This window comes from Electrona antarctica, assembly GCF_951216825.1.
Source record: "Electrona antarctica genome assembly, chromosome: 22".
Taxonomy (NCBI): Eukaryota; Metazoa; Chordata; class Actinopteri; order Myctophiformes; family Myctophidae; genus Electrona; species Electrona antarctica.
Genome location: NC_136805.1, coordinates 34,672,595 through 34,694,502, shown reverse-complemented (window position 1 = coordinate 34,694,502; position 21,908 = coordinate 34,672,595). Strand labels below are relative to the sequence as shown.

Genomic DNA, 21,908 nt, shown 5'->3' with positions numbered 1-21,908 from the left:
CGATTAATCTGTGTGAACACTTGGTCAATCTGACTCTGCTGATACTCATCAGAGTCAAAGGTGTAAAATGGTCTCAGTGCATCCATAATATGATGTCCATTAACAGGTGATCTGTCCAATGACAGAGAACCAGTGACCATTAACATGTTTAATCTCTGCATTTTAATGCGTTGTCTATAGTGAATGAAGCATCAGGCATCATCATTTAGCGTGTTTTAACGTTTCATTGAAAACACCCGTATTCTGGTGACTGATTGTCATAATGTTTGCGGGTGAGTGATTCTTTTTACTTTTAATTCATTTTTTTGATTTTCTACTTTTTCTACTTGATGAGGCATTTCTGTACTTAAAGGGGCATTCCACTCATTTTCAACATTTTACTATGTCATTAATATACCTTAGAGCTGTTGTGTGGAAATAATAAAAAAGTCCCCCCCATTCTGTGTTTCCTAGAACTAGAGGTCTGAAAAAAATCATTAACATGGTGAAACACATCTTGATGATGTCATCAAGATGTGTTTCACCATGTTAATGATTTTTTTCATAATTACAGTTCTGGGAAACACAGAATGGGGGGACTTTTTTTTATTATTTCCACACAACAGCTCTAAGGTATATTAATGACATAGTAAAATGTTGAAAATGGGTGGTTTTCCCCTTTAAAACCTTTTTTTTATTTTATATTTGACATTGCACTTTGACATCACAAGATGTATTCTCTCTCTCTTTCCTACTCAGATCATGCATCTCAAATTCCAATTATCTGGTTACCATTTCAGATTTGTCTCCATTCCCACAGAGAGAGAAATTAGCACACGTTTTTGTATATAGGCCTAATGTATTTTATAGTGATATATGTGGTAAGCACATGTGAGCATTTTTTAAATTATAACCTGTGAACGAAATATTGTGTCATAAGTTCTTATACTGTAGAGCCCATGGGCCTTCTTCTCTTCATAGTACTGGTCAATTTTTTTAACACATTTCACATCATGAAAGAGTAATAATGATGTTGGTGAAATGGGTATGGAGACATGGGAAGACCTCTGTTACTGAACAAACAATATAACAATGATTACTAGATGTATTTTAACAAAACATATCCCTTACAAGTTACAGCACCTTTAACATTTCACAAAGGATAATAATAATAATAAGTTCTGTGTCATAGACCTATTTCTGTAGTTCTGTTGAAACTCAGAGTCAACGAGGTGTAAAATGGTCTCAGTTCATCCATAATGTGATCATTAACAGGTGATCTGTCCAATGCCAGACAACCAGTGACCATTAACACGTTTAATCTCTGCATTTGAATGCATTGTCTATAGTGAATGAAGCATCAGCCATCATCATTTAGCCTGTTTACATTTTAACCTGGGGAAAGAATGTGGGGTTTGTTCATTATTTAGCATTTGAAAAAAAACATTGAATAAGGTGCAGTCATCACAACCCTATTGAAACTAATTCCACACACCTGAGTGCTCCTCATTCCCTCAGAGCAACTTGTTAATAACAATGTAATGATGGATATAGTATATGATTATTATAAGGATAATGACTTTGAGTATTTGGCAATATAAATTGAACCCCAGAGGTCGGGGTTCAATCCCCGGCCGGGTCATACCAAATACTCTAAAAATGGGACCCAATGCCTCCCTGCTTGACACTCAGCATCAAGGGTTGGATTGGGGGTAAGTCCCTGCGACATACTAGCGTCATGTCCAGGGGGTGTACTTGTACATCAAGCTGCCTCACGCTACAGAAACAGGAGATAGGCTCCTGCTCTATGGGCCTCATGGCTTGGCAAGGCTACTTACTTACTATAGGCTAATGGCTATAGCTATGGCCTGCGTAATTTGCATGTATACGAGTGTACAGAAATATACAGACTTTTGGATAGTTTAAAAAATAATAATTGTATGTTGATTATAGTCATAATTAGTTATAATTTTATTGTAAATTGGACATTTATTGTAAATCACAATTATTTTGGTCACAATAATGGTGACATGAAATGTTCATATCGTCCCATCCCTAGTGTTGACCTTTTGATGTACAAAACACAAGACCACAGTGGCATACAGGTGTCATCTGAATACATATTTATTAGATAAATATTAGGTTGTCACATCATCTAACTACATACAATTCTGCAAGACTAAAAATCACAATTAGTTCCTTTATTTTCTGACCAGTTTTTTTAGAATATGAAATGATTGTACATACAATGTACAAACATATACAGGACAATGGCCACGTTGCATGGATCATCTTAGATTGTACCATATTGTCTTTTCTCTCCATCTGTTCGTGATATCAAAAAATTGTACAAACTATGGGTTTTTTGGGTACAATCTGCAGGACAAGAAAGATGCCTGTCTTTCTCCCCCAACCTTTCAAGCGTCACCCCTGCCCCCCCCCCCCCCCCCACCCCCACCCCCCCCCCCCCCCATATTTCCTTTGAAAACATTTCTTCTGCTCCTTTTTTTTTTTTTTTTTTTTTTTACTCGATCGCCTCAGAGTATGCAGGTGAGACTAGAACACTATAGGCTAAATATCATATGTAAAACATAGCTGTCCCAGTTTGTCCCCCGAACAAAAAGAGGGTCAAAAGTATTATTTCAGAGGAGGAAGGGGGGGCGGGGGGGGTGTCAAAATGCTGAGAGATAATCCACAGACAGACGCTAAACTATAACCAGGACCATGTTCCATATTCAGCCACTTCCAGTAGAGGGGTTGCAAGCTTTTTATTATTCTGAAATGACAATGCACATTCCCAGGGAAAATGAATACATTTCTGTTCACATGTCTCTATGTTCATTTACATATATACAGACATCCATGGGACATTTTGCCCACTTTGACCTAGCCTCAACCCTAAAAGATCTTTTTCTAGGCCAGAATAGGTGCACGTGCCCTTTTCCTATCATTTTTTCTTTTTTTTTCCTTTTCTGTTTTTTCCTTCAAAAAAAAAAAAGAAAAGAAAAAAAAAGTTATTTTCCCCCAGAGAAATGGCCCTTTATCATGATTGTGCAACTACAGTTTTCGGAGGGGGTGCTGCCTAATACACAAAACTGGCTCATATGTAAATTAGAACAAAATGAAATGATAGCAATCCCCACGGGATCGATCGCAAATGAAAAAGAAATAACGTGGCAGTGAGTGTGTTCAAAGAGAGACGCTTGATTTCAATGATACTCTGTTGATATCTACGTATCTGTGATTCAAATATGTAACACATATATCACTGTTTTGTAATGGAATAAATCATATTTCTAATACATAATGGAGTTTAAAATAACGCGTACATACTGTATAATCAAGATGTTTTAATCAGCACATTGCTACAATCGAAGGAAATTATATTTCTAGCCTTAACAGTTTAATAATAAAGAAAACCGATAGAAAATAATTTACTGAAAGAAAATTTAAAGAAAATAAATGGGATAAAAACAAGGTATGGTCTCAAGCTTTTAAAAAAGCCAAATTTTGCAGTAACAAAAATAATATCATGGATTTATTTAAAATAAGGTTGTGATATAACTTTAAAATACCACGTGTGTACTATTGACAATTAGCAACTATGATATTCACAAGGTTTGACTGATTACATAGGAAGGCGGCGCATACCACAGCTTCTGTTTGTTTTGACAGATGAAATCTTAAAATTCATAATCAATATGCATGGAGAGACAGGAGGGGATCATCATCATCTTTCAGCCTGATAGACCGCGTTTAATGAAAAACAGTTTTGCTTAATTGGAGCTTAGCATCAGAAACGTAATGTAGGGAGGAAAAACGTAAAATAAAGGGTCATTTATACTCCATTACAACAGTGTCGTTGCCCAAAAAAACAGCTGCTCTTCAGTGGTGTCTGCGCGAGAATAGTCGATCTACAAGTGTCTGCGTCATGGGATCGATCACACATGAAAATAAATAATGTGGCAGTGAGATAGATGCATGAATATACATATCCATCTAAGGGCCCTTGACATGAAAATGTTTGAGACTGCGTTACGTCCTTTAATTGCCTGTCAGGTTACAGGTATAAAAAGTTCATGTGTTGGTCCTCAGTGCATTCTACACCCTCCAACATGACCAACAGTTGGTCATGTTGCTGAGTGCTGACCCCCATAGTTGGTCACCAACTGTGGGGCTCAGCACTCAGCAGTGACAGGGGCTACACGAGCGTGGGGAGAAATTGGGAATAGGCATAATAATTATCGGGAGAATAGAAAAAGGAAAAACAAAAACGCACTGCAGGTTAAACTGAAGATCGGCTCTGTTCAGAAAGCGACACTGTGATAGAGTATAAATGAACCACTATAAAGCCCCACATCGTGCAAAAAATAGCCAACCTACAAGCTCCACCGCGACACATTGTGTGTGTAGATCGGCTGTTTTTGAACATTTTGGAAAATCTTCACCACCACATAATGACATAATAAATAAATAATGCCAGGTTGAAAGTGGTAGAGTTTAAGACGGAGGGACATATCTCGCTCTTTCTTAAACCGCAGATCCTAATTGAGCGTCTGACGGGGGTTAGTTAGTGTGAATAGAAAGCACAATGAACAGTAGCTTATTATGAGACCTTTTGGATTAGCTTGCCCAGAGAGAAGACGCCAGTTGTTTGTACAAAAGATGGAGTTTCGGGAGGACACGCGGTTATAACCACTTAAACCATCTATAATTAGTAAACTAATACTTAGCTCTGTACCCCCCCCCCCCCCTCTACACCAAATATCTTGGGATGAAAAGAGCCGTTTACAAGCTCACGACGCGTCGCAACACGACACACAGTGTGCTCGTAGATGGGCTGTTTTTCGCAGAATGTTCACCCCGGAACATAGGGCCGTTCGTTCGTGCGGTTGCGGTTTTCGAGTCAACCAATCGTGAATAGGAGAAACGTTATCAAGATGATACAAAAATATTCACAATGATATTTACAGTACAATAGCTTTTCTTTAAAAATAATACATTTTGCATACTGAACAGCACTCTTCTGAAAAAGTGGGGGAAAAAAAAGATAACACAAAACAAGAAAACGTGGCAAAAAAAAAAGTCTGCTCCAATACTGCTTTAAAACCAAATCTTTAGAACAGTATTGATGGATAAACTGTCTTCTACATGTTTGAAATCAATTACCTCCAATCACACACACGCACCCACGCGCACACACACACACACACACCAAACGCATTCAAGACAAACACACATCCATTCATCCACTCCACTCCATTCACTCTCCCCTACAACGCTTTCCCATCGTACAGCGGTTATGTGTGTGTTGTTGAGTTGCGACAGGGGTATAAGTTAGGCTTCACTTTGGTGATGGTTGTTGAGCAGTTTGCCAAGGACGTTACAGACAGTTACATTTGCAGCAACAACAAAAAAAAGGAAAGGAAAGGAAAAAAATAAATCAGAAAAACGAGAGAGGGGTTGGGGGGGGGGGGGGGGGGACAAACATAAATATGACGTCTCCAGCTAATACATACTACATGTACTACTGGTTTCAGCATTATCCCTTCACGGTTAGTGTTAAATAAATCAGACAGAAATGAGAAACAAACAAACAAACAAACAAACAAACAAACAAAAACAATAAAAGATCTGTGGAAACAGCAACTGATAAAACAAACAAAAACAAAACAAAAACCACACCATCTTTTCTTTTACCACTTGGAATATCACTATACAAGGGCTTGGCACACATGCACTTTGGAGAGACGACTTCAGCGCTACGTCGTTCAAACAACAGGGGAGGACAAATGCGACTTTGCAAAACAGCTAACTGGGGAACGTGAGGGAGGGGCGAACGTGAGGGAGGGGCGACGGACGGTGCACTCGCCTCGCACAGAGCGAGACGGCGTGGAAGGAAGGAAGCAAGCCCGTCTGATATAGAGCAGTGGTTCTCAGAGTGGGGTCCGGGGACTCTCATGGGGGTCATTCAGGGGTTTACCAGGGGGGGGGGGTCTTGGAAGTTGAGGCATACCATTTTGTTCAACTCGGTTCTTTGTTCAACTCGGAATTGTTTTTTCATTATTGTTGCCTATTTCTTATATTATTTAACAATTTGGCCAATGTTTTATAGTATAGTTTGTTGATTACCTTTGATGCAGTAATGGTCATTTTCTTTCTTTCTTTCTTTCTTTCTTTCTTTCTCTTTTGTTTTGTTTTTTGTTGAGAATGAGAAAGTCTTAAAAGTCCTTAAATTGACACTTCACTGTCATCTGGGGGGTCCCCACCTTCCCCCCCCCAAATCATGTGGGGACCCAACCCAACCCAACCCACAGATTGAGAACCACTGATTTAGGGAGGGAAAGGCGATAAATACATATAGGCTTACAGTAAGAAGCAGTACACTTACACAAAACAAAGGAAAGAAATGCTAGTCTCTGTCGGGATTAGAAAATGCCCATTACAGTCTAGGGTCTCTCTCCCAGTAGAGTAGATGGTCTCTCTCTCCATTCCAGCCGTTGTTGTGGAGAAAGTGGAAGCTGGCTATCCCCTCCCCCCACCAATTTATTTTAAAAATAAATAAAATCTGTTCAAAGTCTGGGTTGGAGGCGAGTGTGGGGCGAGGGATAGAGGGGGGCAAATAAACTAATCGTGTCACTTGCTTCCTGCTGCAAAGAGAGTCATTTTTTTTCCTCTTGCATCGCCATGATCCCTTGTGCTTTAACATCACTGGTTCTCAACCTGGGGACCCCCCACAAGGATCTGTGAGTGAGGACGAGTTACGGGTCTCTAAAATCAATGGAACCAAATGGACCCATTTAACAGGTTAACACTCCGATTGCCCGGGGTTATTTAATCCATTAAATCATAGCACCCAAGCGACTTATAGCAACGGAGCAGTTTTACCGACGGACCGGATGTGGCTGGGGCAGCTAAATGTAGCCAAAACACTCTAACGGCGATCGACAACAACGGGAGGCATGATTCAATCTAACACGACTAGCGACTGGACAGCGGGGGCCGTCTAACACAGGATCTTTTCTTAGAATTGGACGGGATGATTTAGATCGCGAGTTATTAACGTTTTAAGATTTTCGTTGTCGTCGGCTAAACAGGGGGGGGGACATTTTCGATGACGTCCCACTGTTTTGCAACATAGAGGATTGCGCAACAGGCGCTCCTAGGCTGTAGAGCGATGCGATCGGTTTTCATATCAATAAACGTCTTTTGTATAAAACCTTGTCCTGAGCGCTGGGTGTTACTAATAGAAAGGACGGTGAACTTCGTCCTGGGCGATTGGGGTGTTAACTGCCACCTGGTGGATGCAAGAGCCAACGCTGGACTGCCGACCCGGATCTACTTCGATTTAGTGTGTTGCACGCTGGACGCAAGTCCGGTTTGGGCGGCCATCTTAGATGCTAAATAATTAGCGTCAATGCTAGCAAGCTAAAATGAGTCCATCCTTGCTCTAGAAAGCGCCAAATTTCCAATCAAGATCACCGGATAATCAGAAAAGTCCTCCGAACATCGCGTGTTTTGTCAAAACCATGGAGAGCTCCGTAGATTTAGTTATTCAGCTTTTTAGTCCGCCTGTATACAAGAAGTGAACGGCAGTTAAAAAAAATAAGAAGCGATCCGGTTTGATATCACGTTCCGGTTGGATTCTAATTGGCGGAACGTTCCGTCACGAGCAGTTATTTTGTTAATATGGGTCCATTTGGTTCTATTATGTACACTCTCAAAGTTAAAATAAACAACATTTACAGTGTAGAGTAGACTGAGGTCCCAGAGATCACATGGGGGGGAGGGGGGGGGGGGGGGGTCCTTGAAATGATAAGATGGAGTTCCAAGGAGGTCCCCAGCTAAATTACAGATACATAGGAACCAAATGGATTTCTTACAGATCTGTAACTCTGAGTGTACGAATGGTTCCATTCGTACACTCAGGGCGGGGGGTACGTATATGTGGTCTTGAAATTAAAATAAAAAACACGGAGAACCACTGCTTTACATGCCGACGAGTGGCCGAGAGAGGTACAGAACAGTGCTACCTACCCAGGCGTGGACACAGGGTGCAGACTAGAGTGAGGGTGTAAGCACACTTACGCGCCAAGAAACGCCTAGTTCAGGCGTCGCTTCCGGGCTTTTAAGCAGCTGGTGGATGGAAATGACGCGCACAGCTGCAACCTGACGAGTCGGCAAAAAAACGGAAACGCTTTGCCGACGCTGCAAGTTGAAGCCGCGCTCGAGCGTCATTTCCATCCACCAGCTGCTTAAAAACCCGGAGGAGGCGCCTGGACTAGGAGTCTTCTTGCCGCCTCTTGATGCGTATATGTGCCCGCGCCCTGACAGAGAGCAGGAAACAGGAAACAGGAAGCAGAAGACAGAGAGGGAACAGGAAACAGGAAGCAGGAGACAGAGAGGGCCTTTGCAGATGGGAACAACGTAGAGGCGACAATGCATACTGGCCAGATAGCGCAGATTATATAGATTTTTTTACAGTTTTTTCAGTTATTTTTCTGTTTTATACAATGGATTTCGTTTCTTCTCGAAAAAAATAAAGGGAAAATAAAATGTGAATTAAAAAACAAAATGCTACAACACTTTAGTTTTTCTCCTAATGTGCACACAGACACGTGTGACGTTAAAAAACAAAACAAAACAAAACAAAAAACGACAACTGAATATAGCTGCACAGTTCGAAAAGGTATCGCCGCCACCGTCGCCGTGCTAGCTAGCTAGCTAGCGCCTTTGAGTTTTTCAAAGCTCGTTCAGTCAGTCAGTCTGTGCTGCTGCTGGCCAATCAAAACTGTACAAGAGGAAGAAGAGAGAGGGAGTGCATCTTTGTGTTTTATCAAGTACTGAGAGTGCTGCCTGCCCGAGGCTCACAGGGAAATGCCTGGGCATTCGGAGAAGTTTATATCTGTGTGTGTGCGTGTGTGTGTGTGCGTGTATGTGTGTGTGTCTGAATTGCCTCAGTTGTTCTCAAAGAGGGACAGGAGGTCGTCGTTGCTATTGCTGGGGAGGTCCGGGGGGTCCAGGTAGGACAGCAGCTCGTCTGGGTTGGCGAGCTCAGGGAGAAGCTGTGGCGGAGGGAGGAGGAGAAGGGAGGGGAGACGTTAGCACTTCTTACACCTTTAAAAAAAAGATATATTATTATATAGTTGCGTGGAAAATATACATTCTTTCATATATTTCCTTTGTCCCCCTCCTAGCAGAGGCAAGAATCTCCTATGATGACATATCTGAAGCGCAGGTGTGGCTCCCAGGGGTACCTTTCAGGGAGAGGTACCCCTAGCTTCCTAGGAAGACGAAATAAACAGTAGATAACTCAAATAGCCGCTGACGCGTGCGAGTCGACTAAGGCTTTTGATTGACTAGACTATAAGACAATTTCAGAAGACTAAATAGGACTAAGACTAAATGGTGTGTTATTCAAAAGACTAAAGCCCTAACCACACCAAAGGGTCAAGACGGTTTTTGCGTTGTTCCTGCAGTGTGATATGTCTTGTTGCACGTTGACCCACGCTGACCCACGTTGACCCATGTTCACACTAGTGATTCAATGCATGGAATTCAAGGGTCCAAACCACACCAAAGGGTCGAGACGGTTTTAGCGTTAACTCCTTGCAACCGTTTTGACCCAAGGAGTTGCATGGTGACCCTTTGGTGTGGTTAGGGCTCGACACTTGACAGACTAGTGTGTGCTGCACCAACTCACATCTAAGGAAGGCTCGGGCATGTCCGACCCCGCCTCGCTGCCCAAGCTGTTGGAGGGGAAGGACAAGTCCCCGTGTGATGGATGGCTGTTGGGACCAGACTGCTGTTGCTGTTGTTGTTGCTGCTGCTGCTGTTGTTGTTGTTGTTGTTGTTGTTGCTGATGTTGCTGTTGTTGCTGCTGTTGCTGTTGTTGTTGATGCTGTTGTTGTTGATGTTGATGTTGTTGCTGCTGTTGATGTTGTTGTTGTTGTTGTTGTTGTTGCTGCTGAGGAGTGGGAGGCTGCCGCGAGGACTGCGGAGGCCCGCCGTGGTGTAGCTGCTGCCCCGAGTGGCTGCCAGGGTGCGGGGAGGCGTGGCTGCCAGGGTGCGAGGAGGCGTGGCTGCCAGGGTGCGAGGAGGCGTGGCTGCCAGGGTGCGGGGAGGCGTGGCTGGCAGGGTGCGAGGAGGGGTGGCTCCCGGGGTGCGAGGAGGCGTGGCTCCCATGGTGCGGGGAGGAGGCGTGCAAGCTCTGCTGCAAGGAGCCGTGAGGAGGCTGGTCAGTGCTGGCAGGATGAGGTATCTAGCAGGATGGAGAAAACGCTCAAACTGTTAGGGTTGTCACAAATTATTTTGTCATAATCGTTTCCAAGATGTTGTACTGTACATAAACAAGAAATGATGACATAGTCATATTTGTCAGGTGAAACAAGCGCTGTCTCTGTTCTCCCCTCCTGCGGTCGCTTCTCGCCTTGGCTTTAAGGCGTCTTACTGGTTATTATTATTTCTATAACGTGTATGTTTCTGTGTCACAAACTCGCGTGAACCTCGACGTTCTGTTTGTGGTTCAATCACAGCCGTTCTTAGAGTGGCCACGGTGCGCTAATATTGTATTAGTAGGAGACGCTTTCCCAAGGAGCGCTCACTTACGCGGTGCGGGGCAGGGCTTAGGAGGCAACCAATCATGACTAGGTCGCTGCTATGTGATTGGCTACACAAGTTTCAGACTATACCATTGGCTTAGGGGGCAGTCAATCATGACTAGGCAGTTATTAAAAACAGGCCTGTTATGTCAGGTTTCACCTGACAAAAAGCTGAAATAGTAGATCTACAAGCTTACAACACTTTGTGACGCGAAGATCTGCTATTTCCGCATTTTTAAGTATAAAATGTATAAAGATGTTAGTAATTTCTTGGTACATTTCAGTTATTTGTCATATCTGCCCTGTGCACGTTTGTATTACGAAGCCTAATTTCTATTCATGATGTTCCAATTTCCGATGCCAAAAACCCAATGAAATCGTTAATCGCAATTATTTGTGTGACAATTAATTGTCAACCTAAATGTGTAATTGTGATTCGTGACAGCCTTTTAAAGCTGCAGGTCGTGGCTTTCTTCTGTTTTTGAGTGAATATGTTATTATTTTGAACAATCGGTATATGTATGGTGGAACACTTTAATACAATATGACTTAAGGCCTATTCATAGTCTGGATTTTCGATGGTGAGGTGACCACCGCTCCGGTGGTGAGGTGACCACCGGAGCTGAAATAACGTTGAGCGGTGGTGAGTAAAAACCGAGAGAAGGGCTGGAGCGGTGGCGGTGGTTTGCTCTTCACCACGGCTCGTGACGTCATGTTGTAGTTCGGTGGTCACCTAACCACCGTACATCCAGACTATGTATGAGCCTTAACGCAACTGCAGTGGTTGTGTTTGGTCTCCTCTAGTCTAAACTATTACTTCTGTAATACATAAAAGTATTACACATGCATCGCTGTACAACACATAACATTAACTGCAGTGCAATAACAGTAGTCTTGTTGGCAGTCTAGACACATTTAAGCCTCTTGATCTGTGCTGTGAAGAAAACAAAAACAACTTCATTTATTTTTAAATGCATGCACTGCACCGACATTCTATTTACAGTCACATCACTTGTATTTTGTTCAAAAATAATGGCAGCCAAATGTAAGCAGGGGTGAAAAGGTGTCTATAAAAACAGATTATAATAGCCTTCCTTTCCCATCTGGAGAATGAAACAACCCAAGGAACTCACTGAGTCTGGCATGTTGTGAGAGAGCGGCTTGTCGTGCGCCATCAGGCCGCCGGGCATGTCGGGCGGGTGCGACAGCTGCGGGGGACCGTGCATGAAGTCGTTCATCGACGTACCGCCAGGGTTGCCATGTGGGAAATCAAAGTTCCCGCCGTGCCCCTGGTAACTGTTGCCTGGAAGACGAGATAAAACAAAGAGAGAGAGTCAGTACACGTCCCACGATGCCAGCATCATCTGAAGGACTCTGGTACTCTTACTCATCTAAACGTCCATACTGTGAACATGTTTGTATCACACACAATTAACAAAGCAGTGGCGTGCACAGATAGACACTAGGGGGTGCTAGAGCACCCCCTGCCCTTTTGGCAATGTGCTCTTTTGAGAAAAAAAAAGTTATTTTTTCTTTATTTTTTTGTACAGTGTACACTGTAAAGTATGTGGACCATACTTTGATAAAAAGCTTCTAATATATTATTTAGGCCCCAAAATCTATGAATCTCACACTATTAAGGCAACCGGCCGGTTCCACGCGCTGCACAAGGTGCCCTTTTTTTTCACTTGAGCACCTGCCCCTCTAAATGGCTGTGCACGCCACTGCCTCAAAGTCATTGCAGAGCGTCGGGTTTAGGTGACTACCAGTGTTGGAAAAGTTACTCAAAAACTGTAATATAATATTATTACCTATTACTAGTTACTTTAAAAAAAAAAAGTTATATTCTTATTTACATATTACTCCCTGCCAAAAGCTTGCTATTTTTCAACAGCTAAAGTTTGAAATAACGGTTAAAGTGGTTAAAAGCTATAAGGCGACACAGATGCGTCTAAATGTGTTAAATGGAGGTCCGTGGCCTAATCTAATGCCCATCAAACTGGTGTTTGGGGTCCTTGGTTGAAATGAAGGCCTGATCAACCCTGGCATACAGTAGCCCACCTTGGTTGCCATATTCGCTGTTGCCCCCCTGCTGGCTACCGGGCAACGAGGGGTAGGGCGAGGGCCCGGGTCCGAGCTGGGCTATCATTTCCATCACATTGGGCATGATCATCTGGCTGGGGCTCATAGTCTTAAACCTCTTGGCCAGCGGTCCGTCCGGGTCCTCCTTGATGTGGATGTCTGACTTTATGGCCACCGGTCGCCAGCTACATGTGGGGTCAATCGTCACCTCCTCAAATTCGGAGCTGGGGAGAAAACAAACAAACGGGTTGGAGGTCTCGATGATATGGTGAAACTGCAAGGAGGTGAAGCAACGTTGGCATAGAGCAGGGGTTTCAACGTATTTCATATCAAGGTCCATTATTTGTTCTGCATTTGAGCCGCGGAGATTTAGTCTCTCAGACCCAAAACTAAAGAATATTTTGTTACCGTTGGACATATATTATTTGACATGCTAATTGTGTAGACTTGTGTAGAATGCAGGTGTTTTAACAATAATTCTCAAGAGTTAAAGATCTATAAGGGTCCATTTGGTTATCAACGTTCCATCATTTAGCTGGGGACCACATGGAACCCCCCCAAGGACCACTGGTATCTTACTTGGTATAGACTAATGTCCTCCAAGTAAGAGCGTAAAATTTAATCAATTTGACCCGTAAGGGTTTTTTTATGCTCTCAAGAGTTAAAGTCAACATCTATAAGTTTGGTTTGGTTACCAACGTTCCACCACTGGTTGAAAACCATAGATAAATGTCCTCCAAGTACAATGATATTCTGACAACATGTGGGTACAAAGGGTAATGCAGTAACTGAAGAAGGGGCATGCAGTCTGAATGGGCATCATCGCGCTAGCAAGAAGTCGTACAAGTAACTTACTTTTGGATAGCGTTCAAGATTCCCCACATGTACTGGTCCACTTCCAGGCCCTCTAATAATGCTGTTTTACTGGGAGGAGAGGAACAAAGGGAGAGAGATGATGAGACAGTGCTTATTACTAAACTGTCAGAAACAAACTTTATCAAATCAAATCATGAGGAGGAGACCCCCGTTACTGAACAAACACTGTATAGCAATGATTACTATTGTATATAGCAATAAATGACTTTCACTTTTACAGCACTGGTAAATATCAGAGCTGTAAACACTTACTTGCATACAGGACAGCGCCATGTCCCCCGCTCACAGTTCAGTTGTAAATATGATTCCAAATCGAAGCACTGCAGGTAGACAAATCAAAACACGTACGATCACATCACACATCCAGCAAAAATATTCCTCACACCAGAGTTTCAAAAAGTGGGAATCCCCCAGGGGTCCGTGAGGGGGTACCAGGGTGTCCCCATCAAAATCACTTTAAGCACTGTAACCCCATTTTATACTTGGTGATACTATATTAGAAACATCTACCATACCACCTTTTCAGGTGGGGGGTTAAGTACATATCAATTTGGTGGTCCTTGACCATGACAATGTTTGAGAACCAGTACCGTCCTCAGACCACACACAGACAGTCTTGGAAACAGCAGACTGACAAGCTCAAAACGCGTCTCAAAATGACGCGTTGTGAGCTTGTAGATCGGCTATTTTATTTCAGCAAAACAAACTAGTACCGTATAGAGCCCGTGCACGGTTTAAGCAGTCAAGTGTTTAAGCGGTCAAGTGTTTAAATGTCGAAACCACCGGCAGCCACTCGCCTGGACGTGCTTGCAGTCGTGTCCTCTGGCTGGAAGCTGTATCCGTCGGAAGGTGATGGGACATTTGAGGGACACCTTGATGGCCGTCTGCTCCACGCCGTCCTCCCCGTTGAGCGAGGCGCCGCCCGACGACGCTGCCACGCTGCTGAAGTTCCTCTTGACTGCAAGGAGGGACGGGGAGAGAGACGGTCGTCGGTTAGGGGTAAGGTGACCAGATGTCCCCAGATGTACGACTTTTCAGGCGACAATTCGAGACCCTGTCCCACATTGTGACTGACAGGCTTCATTGTTCAAATGCCCAAATAGTTATTCCCCTAATAGTTGGCCTTCTGTTGTAAAGCACTCTTGTTGTCTCTTTTCCAGCAAGATGTGTTTTTAAACCTGTTATAATAAGCTAACATGAGAAATATTAGCTCAAAGCTTATAGATGGTCTATTTTCGGCACACGATGAAGCATGAACGGGGCTTGGGCACGGACGTACCTTTGGTGATGCAGTGTTCCGCGGGCAGAAGCCTCTTCTTCAGCAGACCCTGCAGCACCGAGCGGACTGAGGGCCGGTGCACCAGCTGCAGCACGAACAGGTGAGACTGTGGAGAGAAACCGCACGTCAACATCATCGTCAACATCATCTCCATCACCACCACCGACCTCCATTATCCAAAAAATCCCCCCCCCCCAAAAGTAAAAGTGTTGTCATACTGTGAATAAAACATCTACTGATGCACAGACGTGGACACGTCATCAGTGTTGTTATCTGGAATCATTGGATTCGCAAACCGACACCGTCTCCTCCAGGTCGACCCGACCAAGGCTGATGTGTGGAATTCTGTATAATATCATGTGGATGTGGTATATCCTATCTTTGGTTTCCAACTTCTGTTTGTACCAGCATCGAAGCCTTCCCATGTGGACCTTTTTTGGCGTTTCTTTTCTTCTATTTTGACCTCCTGTGGACTATGTAACAGTGCTGTAATCTCATGTACTGAATCCGCTGCTATCGTTTTTAACCTGCACCTTATGTTTAACCTCATGTGCACCCCTGCTACCTTTTATGCTATTATGTAAATATTAATATATCTTTGATTATTCTTTTGTATTTTTTTTACATTATTATATTTTGTGTCTGGGTAGCTCAGTCGGTAGAGCTCTTGCCTTTTGGACAACAAGTTCATGGGTTTGATCCCGGCCACCGCCAACTCAGCAAATGAGTAGCACGGCTTGGTGCAGCAGGTCGTGCGGGAGCTGATGGTAGGTGTGGCGCTCCACCTCAGAAATCCATCTCCCAGGGGTCTAGCGCATTGTAACGGGGACAGACTCCATCTCCCAGGGGTCTAGCGCATTGTTACGGGGACAGACTCCATCTCCCAGGGGTCTAGCGCATTGTAACAGGGATAGACTCCATCTCCCAGGGGTCTAGCGCATTGTAACGGGGATAGACTCCATCTCCCAGGGGTCTAGCGCATTGTAACGGGGATAGACTCCATCTCCCAGGGGTCTAGCGCATTGTAACGGGGATAGACTCCATCTCCCAGGGGTCTAGCGCATTGTAACGGGGATAGACTCCATCTCCCAGGGGTCTAGCGCATTGTAACGGGGATAGACTCCATCTCCCAGGGGTCTAGCGCATTGTTACGGGGACAGACTCCATCTCCCAGGGGTCTAGCGCATTGTTACGGGGACAGACTCCATCTCCTAGGGGTCTAGCGCATTGTAACGGGGATAGACTCCATCTCCCAGGGGTCTAGCGCATTGTAACGGGGATAGACTCCATCTCCCAGGGGTCTAGCGCATTGTAACGGGGACAGACTCCATCTCCCAGGGGTCTAGCGCATTGTAACGGGGATAGACTCCATCTCCCAGGGGTCTAGCGCATTGTAACGGGGATAGACTCCATCTCCCAGGGGTCTAGCGCATTGTAACGGGGATAGACTCCATCTCCCAGGGGTCTAGCGCATTGTAACGGGGACAGACTCCATCTCCCAGGGGTCTAGCGCATTGTAACGGGGACAGACTCCCGCATGTTACCGGCTGATACCGACAATAAGCTCCCGACCTACTTCTTGTACCGTTTCTTTCCTATGTTTTTGTCCTTGCACTCCCTCTTCTCTCGCCTGTGAACCCGTGATGTGACAATAAAGTTGTGCTACTCACGCAGCAGCAGGCGGTGACCGTGATCTGGATGGTGTTGCGTCCCGGTTGGCACACGTGCTTCAGGTGCAAGGGTTTGTGGGAGGTCTTGTTGTCGCCCCGCTCGATGGTGAGGGGCGTGGCGTTGACGCTGACCTGCACCGAGGCGGGCCAGTTGGTGTTCATCTGCCGGTCCTCGTGGTGGTAGCACTTGAACTGCAGCTCAAGGTCCGACCTGCACGGGAGGGAAACAGGAAGAAAGAAACGGTTACACCCCGTCCGCACTGCCAGCGAAGCGAAGCGGGCGAACGATGAAATCTCATTAGAATACATGTTCATCAATATGACTGTCCTGACGTGCCGCGAGCATGCATTTACTTCGTCCACTCTTTCTATATTCGCTCGCAGTCTCTACTCATTGGTTGAGATCTACCTGCTACTATTTATTTGATTGGTTCAGGCTATGTCGCAATGCAATGGCCCGACGCTCCATATCAGGACAGTTTTTTTCACACAATATATCCGTCGGGGGGGAACGCTCGCTCTCCTGGCCTGTGCAGATGAGGTGTTATGCCTGATTGTTTTCTTAATAACGCATCATCGTTAAAACCCATTTTGGGCGGGAACCCCATTTGGTGTTAGCATTATGTTATGCTTTAGCTATTGAAAAATAGCAGATCTACAAGCTCATAGCGCGCCACCGAGTGGCACGCTACGAGCTTGTAGGTCTGCTATTTTTTTTAAATCGAAGAACGACGAACATAGCTTTTTCAGAAAACTGTCAGGATGTAGAAGACATTTTTAGAATCTGATCTCAGGTCAAAATGGGTTAAAAAAAAGACTGCTGATCACCGGTGTATGATATACGCGTGTAATCCATGGGGTGGTGCTGTTCTTACCTCCACATGAGGGTCTGGTGCACGGAGGGCCGTAGATGGAAGACGTGGTTGCTGACGGCTAGGTTGTGCTCTAGCCTGAAGGGCTCCAGCACCACCCCGTCACGCACAGGGAACGTCAGACGCAGCTCCTCGTTGGGGTTGGCTGTACGTGGGGGGAGAGAGAGAGGGAGAGGGAGAGAGAGAGAGAGAGAGGAGACAGGCTCAAACTGGGGCCTACTTTCTGGAGGAAGGATATATTCGCCCTGAAGGCAGAGACAGAATTAATCTTTTTTTTTTATTATATATTAATAATAAAAAATAAAGGCAAATCCGCCAATAAGTGCTCCAGGATGGGGCCTATTAGTATAGAGGTAATCTGGTCAACATCTCCTTATCATAAGTACTAGTACTATGATAGTATAAGTAAGCAAGTAAGTCAATAAGTAAATAAGTACATGCATGACGTGAAGCCGATTTAATTTTTTCTATTTTTGGATACGTGGCGCTAGATGTGAGCGTTCCGAAGGGGCGTGAACCTCCAGTACACTGTATATGTGACCAGATTTGACTGAGAGACTGCCATCGCGCAAATTATAGCTTTTCACCAGAGGATAAAAAGGTTTTTTTTTTTGTATTAGTTAATAGCAGTAGCTTCACATACTTGAGCATGTCAGAGATAAGTGTCAGAGCTGAAATCGACATGTAAATATGAAATAAATGCCCAAACATGTAGCTAGGTGTAATGTTAGAGATCACATAAGTGAACCTTTCAAGCCTGTTTTCTCAACTCTATAAGCCATATCTCCAAAACTGGTGGGTCAAACTGAACAACCAATATGTCAATTTGAAGCTATGATTCCCTGCTTTCATATGACATGAAAAAAACGAAAATTCAAAAAAATCCAATGATAGTCCCTCAGTCAAATTTAGTCACATATATTTAAAGAAAGCAAACTTACACTATTCTCAATATTTGGCCCCAGAGCCGGAGGAGGTGTCTGTATACCTTTTTAATGTCTTATGTTCAGGACACTCACCTGGAGGAGGAGGTGTCTTATGTTCAGGACACTCACCTGGAGGAGGAGGAAGTGCAGAGATATTTGGTTTGATGTCGGGAGGGAAGGGGGGCTTGACGTCCTGGCTCGGCGACAGATACGGAGGAATATTACTTCCCGGGGTCATGGGTGGCGTCGGGTTGCCCGGCACGGGGGAGTGAGGGTAGCTGCCCACCGGTCTGGGCGGCTGCGACGGGCACAGAAGAAGTGAACACAGACACACAAACATTATTTCCTAATACATCTCGGGAGATTCTCAACCTTGATTCATGTCCAGGAAATCTACGGTGTTCATTTAACTCTGACTAGATGGAACCCGGAAGGTTCCGTTTGGTTCAAGCTTTAGGTTAAACCCATTTTGGGCGGGAACCCCTTTTGGTGTTTTAACTAAGCATTATGTTATACTTTAGCTATTGAAAAATAGCAGATCTACAAGATTGTAGGTCTGCTATTTTTGAAAAATCGTAAAAATGCGGCACAAATCTTTGAATATATATATATTCTTTCAGAGCGAACGTTTTTTTTATTTCGACGTCAGGCCTAAATGGGTTTGAACTTACCCCGTTCATAGTGCCTTGGCTGTACTGATATCCACCCCCAGAGAAGTTGTTGGCTTGGCCATTGAAAGGTGGCTCCTGCTGTTATTGGAAGAAACACAAAATGATCTTTATGATTGTGCATTATTATTATTAGCCCTATATACACTTTCCAAGCTCACAATGCGTTGCGATGTGACACATTGTGAGCTTGTATAGAGCTGCTATTATCAAAAGATTTGTTTTTGAAAACTTGTGAAAAAGGACAGGAGTGTGCGTGCGTGCGTGCGTGCGTGCGTGCGTGCGTGCGTGCGTGCGTGCGTGCGTGCGTGCGTGCGTGCGTGCGTGCTGTGCTACCTTATAGTACTGTCCCATGGCGCCGCTGGGTGGGGGGTACTGGCCCTGGATCTGCTGGCCTGGCATCCTCTGGCCGGGGTAGTTGGGGGAGGGCAGCGGCCGCGAGGCATTAGGGGCGGGGTACTGCCCCTGCTGGCTGGGGAACTGGCTGTTTGGTCCATACTGCTGTCCACCATAGTTAGGCTGGAGGGGGGGGTGATGATGACTGTTAACTTAATAGCCCTATATAGCAGGGGTGGGCAACTTTGACGATGGGGAGGGCCACTCCAGAGGGCCACATTGCATATTATTGTCGTAGCAAAAATAGCAGATCTACAAACTCTACAAAAGTTTTGAGCTTGTAGATCAGCTATTTTTGCAATTTTTGAATAGCAGCTCTACAAGCTAACACAACACAACGTGACGCGAAGCTTCTAGATCTTCACTAGTTTGAGTCCCCGGGGAGACAGACATCAACTTTCTCTTTTGGGTCACAGGCTAAAAAAAGGTTTGGGAACATCAACATTAAGGCTATAAAGTACAAGTGTTGAATGACGTCGCTCACCTCCCCTGGGTACGGCCTCTTCATGCCCGGCATGCCCATGCCTTGCGGCCCCCGGGGTCCCGCGTAGCCTTGCTGGGGCATTCTTTGGCCCCCGAACGGCCCCATGCCTTGGCCCGGCCTGGGCTGGTTCATTCCCATGGGGGGGCCGCCGCCCATGTTGGAAGGGTTCATGCCCGCCGGGCCCATGCTGCCGGGGTGGTTTGGGGGGCCGCGCGGGGGCCCCGGCTGGTTCATGAACTGCTGACTGTACGCCTGGTTCGGTCCCATCTGGAAGGAGGAACTCATCTGGAAGACAGAGACGTCGCTCAATAAGACACTCCATTTTGGGCCAAATCTTGACAAAGTTTGCAAAAGCTTTGTAACGCTTGACAGTTTTGCTGAAAGCGCTCGCTTTCAGTAACGCAACATCCTGCTGTCTCCTGAATTATGTGCAAATTCAAAACAGGTGGTAAGCAGGGCTGTTGAGTGATATCCAACCAGCACTTCACAACACTTGAATTTAAATTCCCAGGTTGACAGAGGAAGTGTAGCACCCAGGATAACATTAGAATAGATCATTGACACTGGGTGAAAAAAAAAAATGGGTTGCAAAATCGTGGGATAAAAAACAAAAAGGAAAAAAAAGTAGCTCATAACATGTCTAGTCTACGGTGGATTTTTATGAAACAAACACTTTGCAGATAGAGGATAATTCAAGCTTTTCGTACAGCTTCAATGTTGGTGAGTTTGACGTTGTGTAATACAATCAGATAGGACTTTTCTGTTTGGATGTACAGTATATGGGCTGTCAATGGCAAATTGCGGCTAGTTGCCACCCTGGCCATTAACTTAATGACAAGAAGCCTGGTCGGTCTGCAAAAAGTCTATGGTTGCTTTGAAATCGGGTTGAGAACCAGTGATCTAGCTTAGCCGTGGTGTGTGTGTGTGTGTGCGTGCGTGCGTGCGTGCGTGCGTGCGTCTCTCTCGTCCTACCTGGCTGTATTGGTTCTGCATGTCCTGCTTGTTCTGCGTGTCCTGCTGCATGGCGGCCACAGTGGCCGTGGCCGTGGCGGTAGCCGTGGCAGCGGCTGCAGCCACGGCTGCAGCAGCGGCCGCGGCGGCCGGCTGGGTGAAGTCTCCGGGACCGCGTTGGTGTTGGCCGGGCATGCCCATCCCGCCGGGCCCCGAGTTCGGACCTCCGGGGTAACTGCAACAACAACAAACAAACAAACAGGTAACTTACTTGCCACCGAAGCCTCCCCCACCAGGGTAGTTATAATACAAGGCAACGTACTTGCCACCGAAGCCTCCCCCACCAGGGTAGTTATAATACAAGGTAACGTACTTGCCACCGAAGCCTCCCCCACCAGGGTAGTTATAATACAAGGTAACGTACTTGCCACCGAAGCCTCCCCCACCAGGGTAGTTATAATACAAGGTAACGTACTTGCCACCGAAGCCTCCCCCACCAGGGTAGTTATGATAAAAGGTAACGTACTTGCCACCGAAGCCTCCCCCACCAGGGTAGTTATGATAAAAGGTAACGTACTTGCCACCGAAGCCTCCCCCACCAGGGTAGTTATGATAAAAGGTAACGTACTTGCCACCGAAGCCTCCCCCACCAGGGTAGTTATAATACAAGGTAACGTACTTGCCACCGAAGCCTCCCCCACCAGGGTAGTTATAATAAAAGGTAACGTACTTGCCACCGAAGCCTCCCCCACCAGGGTAGTTGGGCCTCCCGTACATGCCCTGCTGCATGTAGCCCTGGTTGGGGTTGCCCTTGTTGGGGAACTGCTGCTGCGGACCGCCGGGGAACTGGGGCGAGCTCATGCCCTGGTTGTTCCCGGACATCCCCGGACCCATGGGGTTTCCCCCGGGGTTCATGTTGTTGTTGTTCACCATGGGGTTCCCCAGCACCTGTTGGCATGGGAGGGATACAGTACACTACACCATTACATGTACAGTAGGTCACTGCTGGTAATACTCACACTTTTTACCTGAGTGTGTGTGTATGTGTGTGTATATGTGTGTGTATGTGTGTGTGTATATATATATATATATATATATATATATATATATATACACACACATAT

The 21,908-nt window shown here is 45.2% G+C and overlaps 1 protein-coding gene across 1 annotated transcript in view; it reads right to left on the bottom strand.

Moving 5' to 3' along the window:
• Positions 1-8,235: 8,235 nt before the first annotated feature.
• Positions 8,236-21,908, bottom strand: part of LOC306915114 (uncharacterized protein) — a 138,140-nt gene continuing 124,467 nt past the window's right edge. The window contains exons 23-38 of the mRNA XM_079492362.1: positions 21,515-21,732; positions 20,806-21,019; positions 19,834-20,118; positions 19,290-19,472; positions 18,957-19,034; positions 18,409-18,583; positions 17,363-17,504; positions 16,488-16,698; positions 14,818-14,923; positions 14,336-14,496; positions 13,791-13,858; positions 13,518-13,586; positions 12,642-12,886; positions 11,714-11,883; positions 9,683-10,240; positions 8,236-9,044 (exon numbers count right to left, since the gene is read on the bottom strand). Coding sequence (XP_079348488.1) covers positions 8,937-9,044; positions 9,683-10,240; positions 11,714-11,883; positions 12,642-12,886; positions 13,518-13,586; positions 13,791-13,858; positions 14,336-14,496; positions 14,818-14,923; positions 16,488-16,698; positions 17,363-17,504; positions 18,409-18,583; positions 18,957-19,034; positions 19,290-19,472; positions 19,834-20,118; positions 20,806-21,019; positions 21,515-21,732 — 2,991 coding nt within the window. The 3' untranslated portion in view covers positions 8,236-8,936. The remainder of the gene's footprint in view (positions 9,045-9,682; positions 10,241-11,713; positions 11,884-12,641; positions 12,887-13,517; positions 13,587-13,790; positions 13,859-14,335; positions 14,497-14,817; positions 14,924-16,487; positions 16,699-17,362; positions 17,505-18,408; positions 18,584-18,956; positions 19,035-19,289; positions 19,473-19,833; positions 20,119-20,805; positions 21,020-21,514; positions 21,733-21,908) is intronic.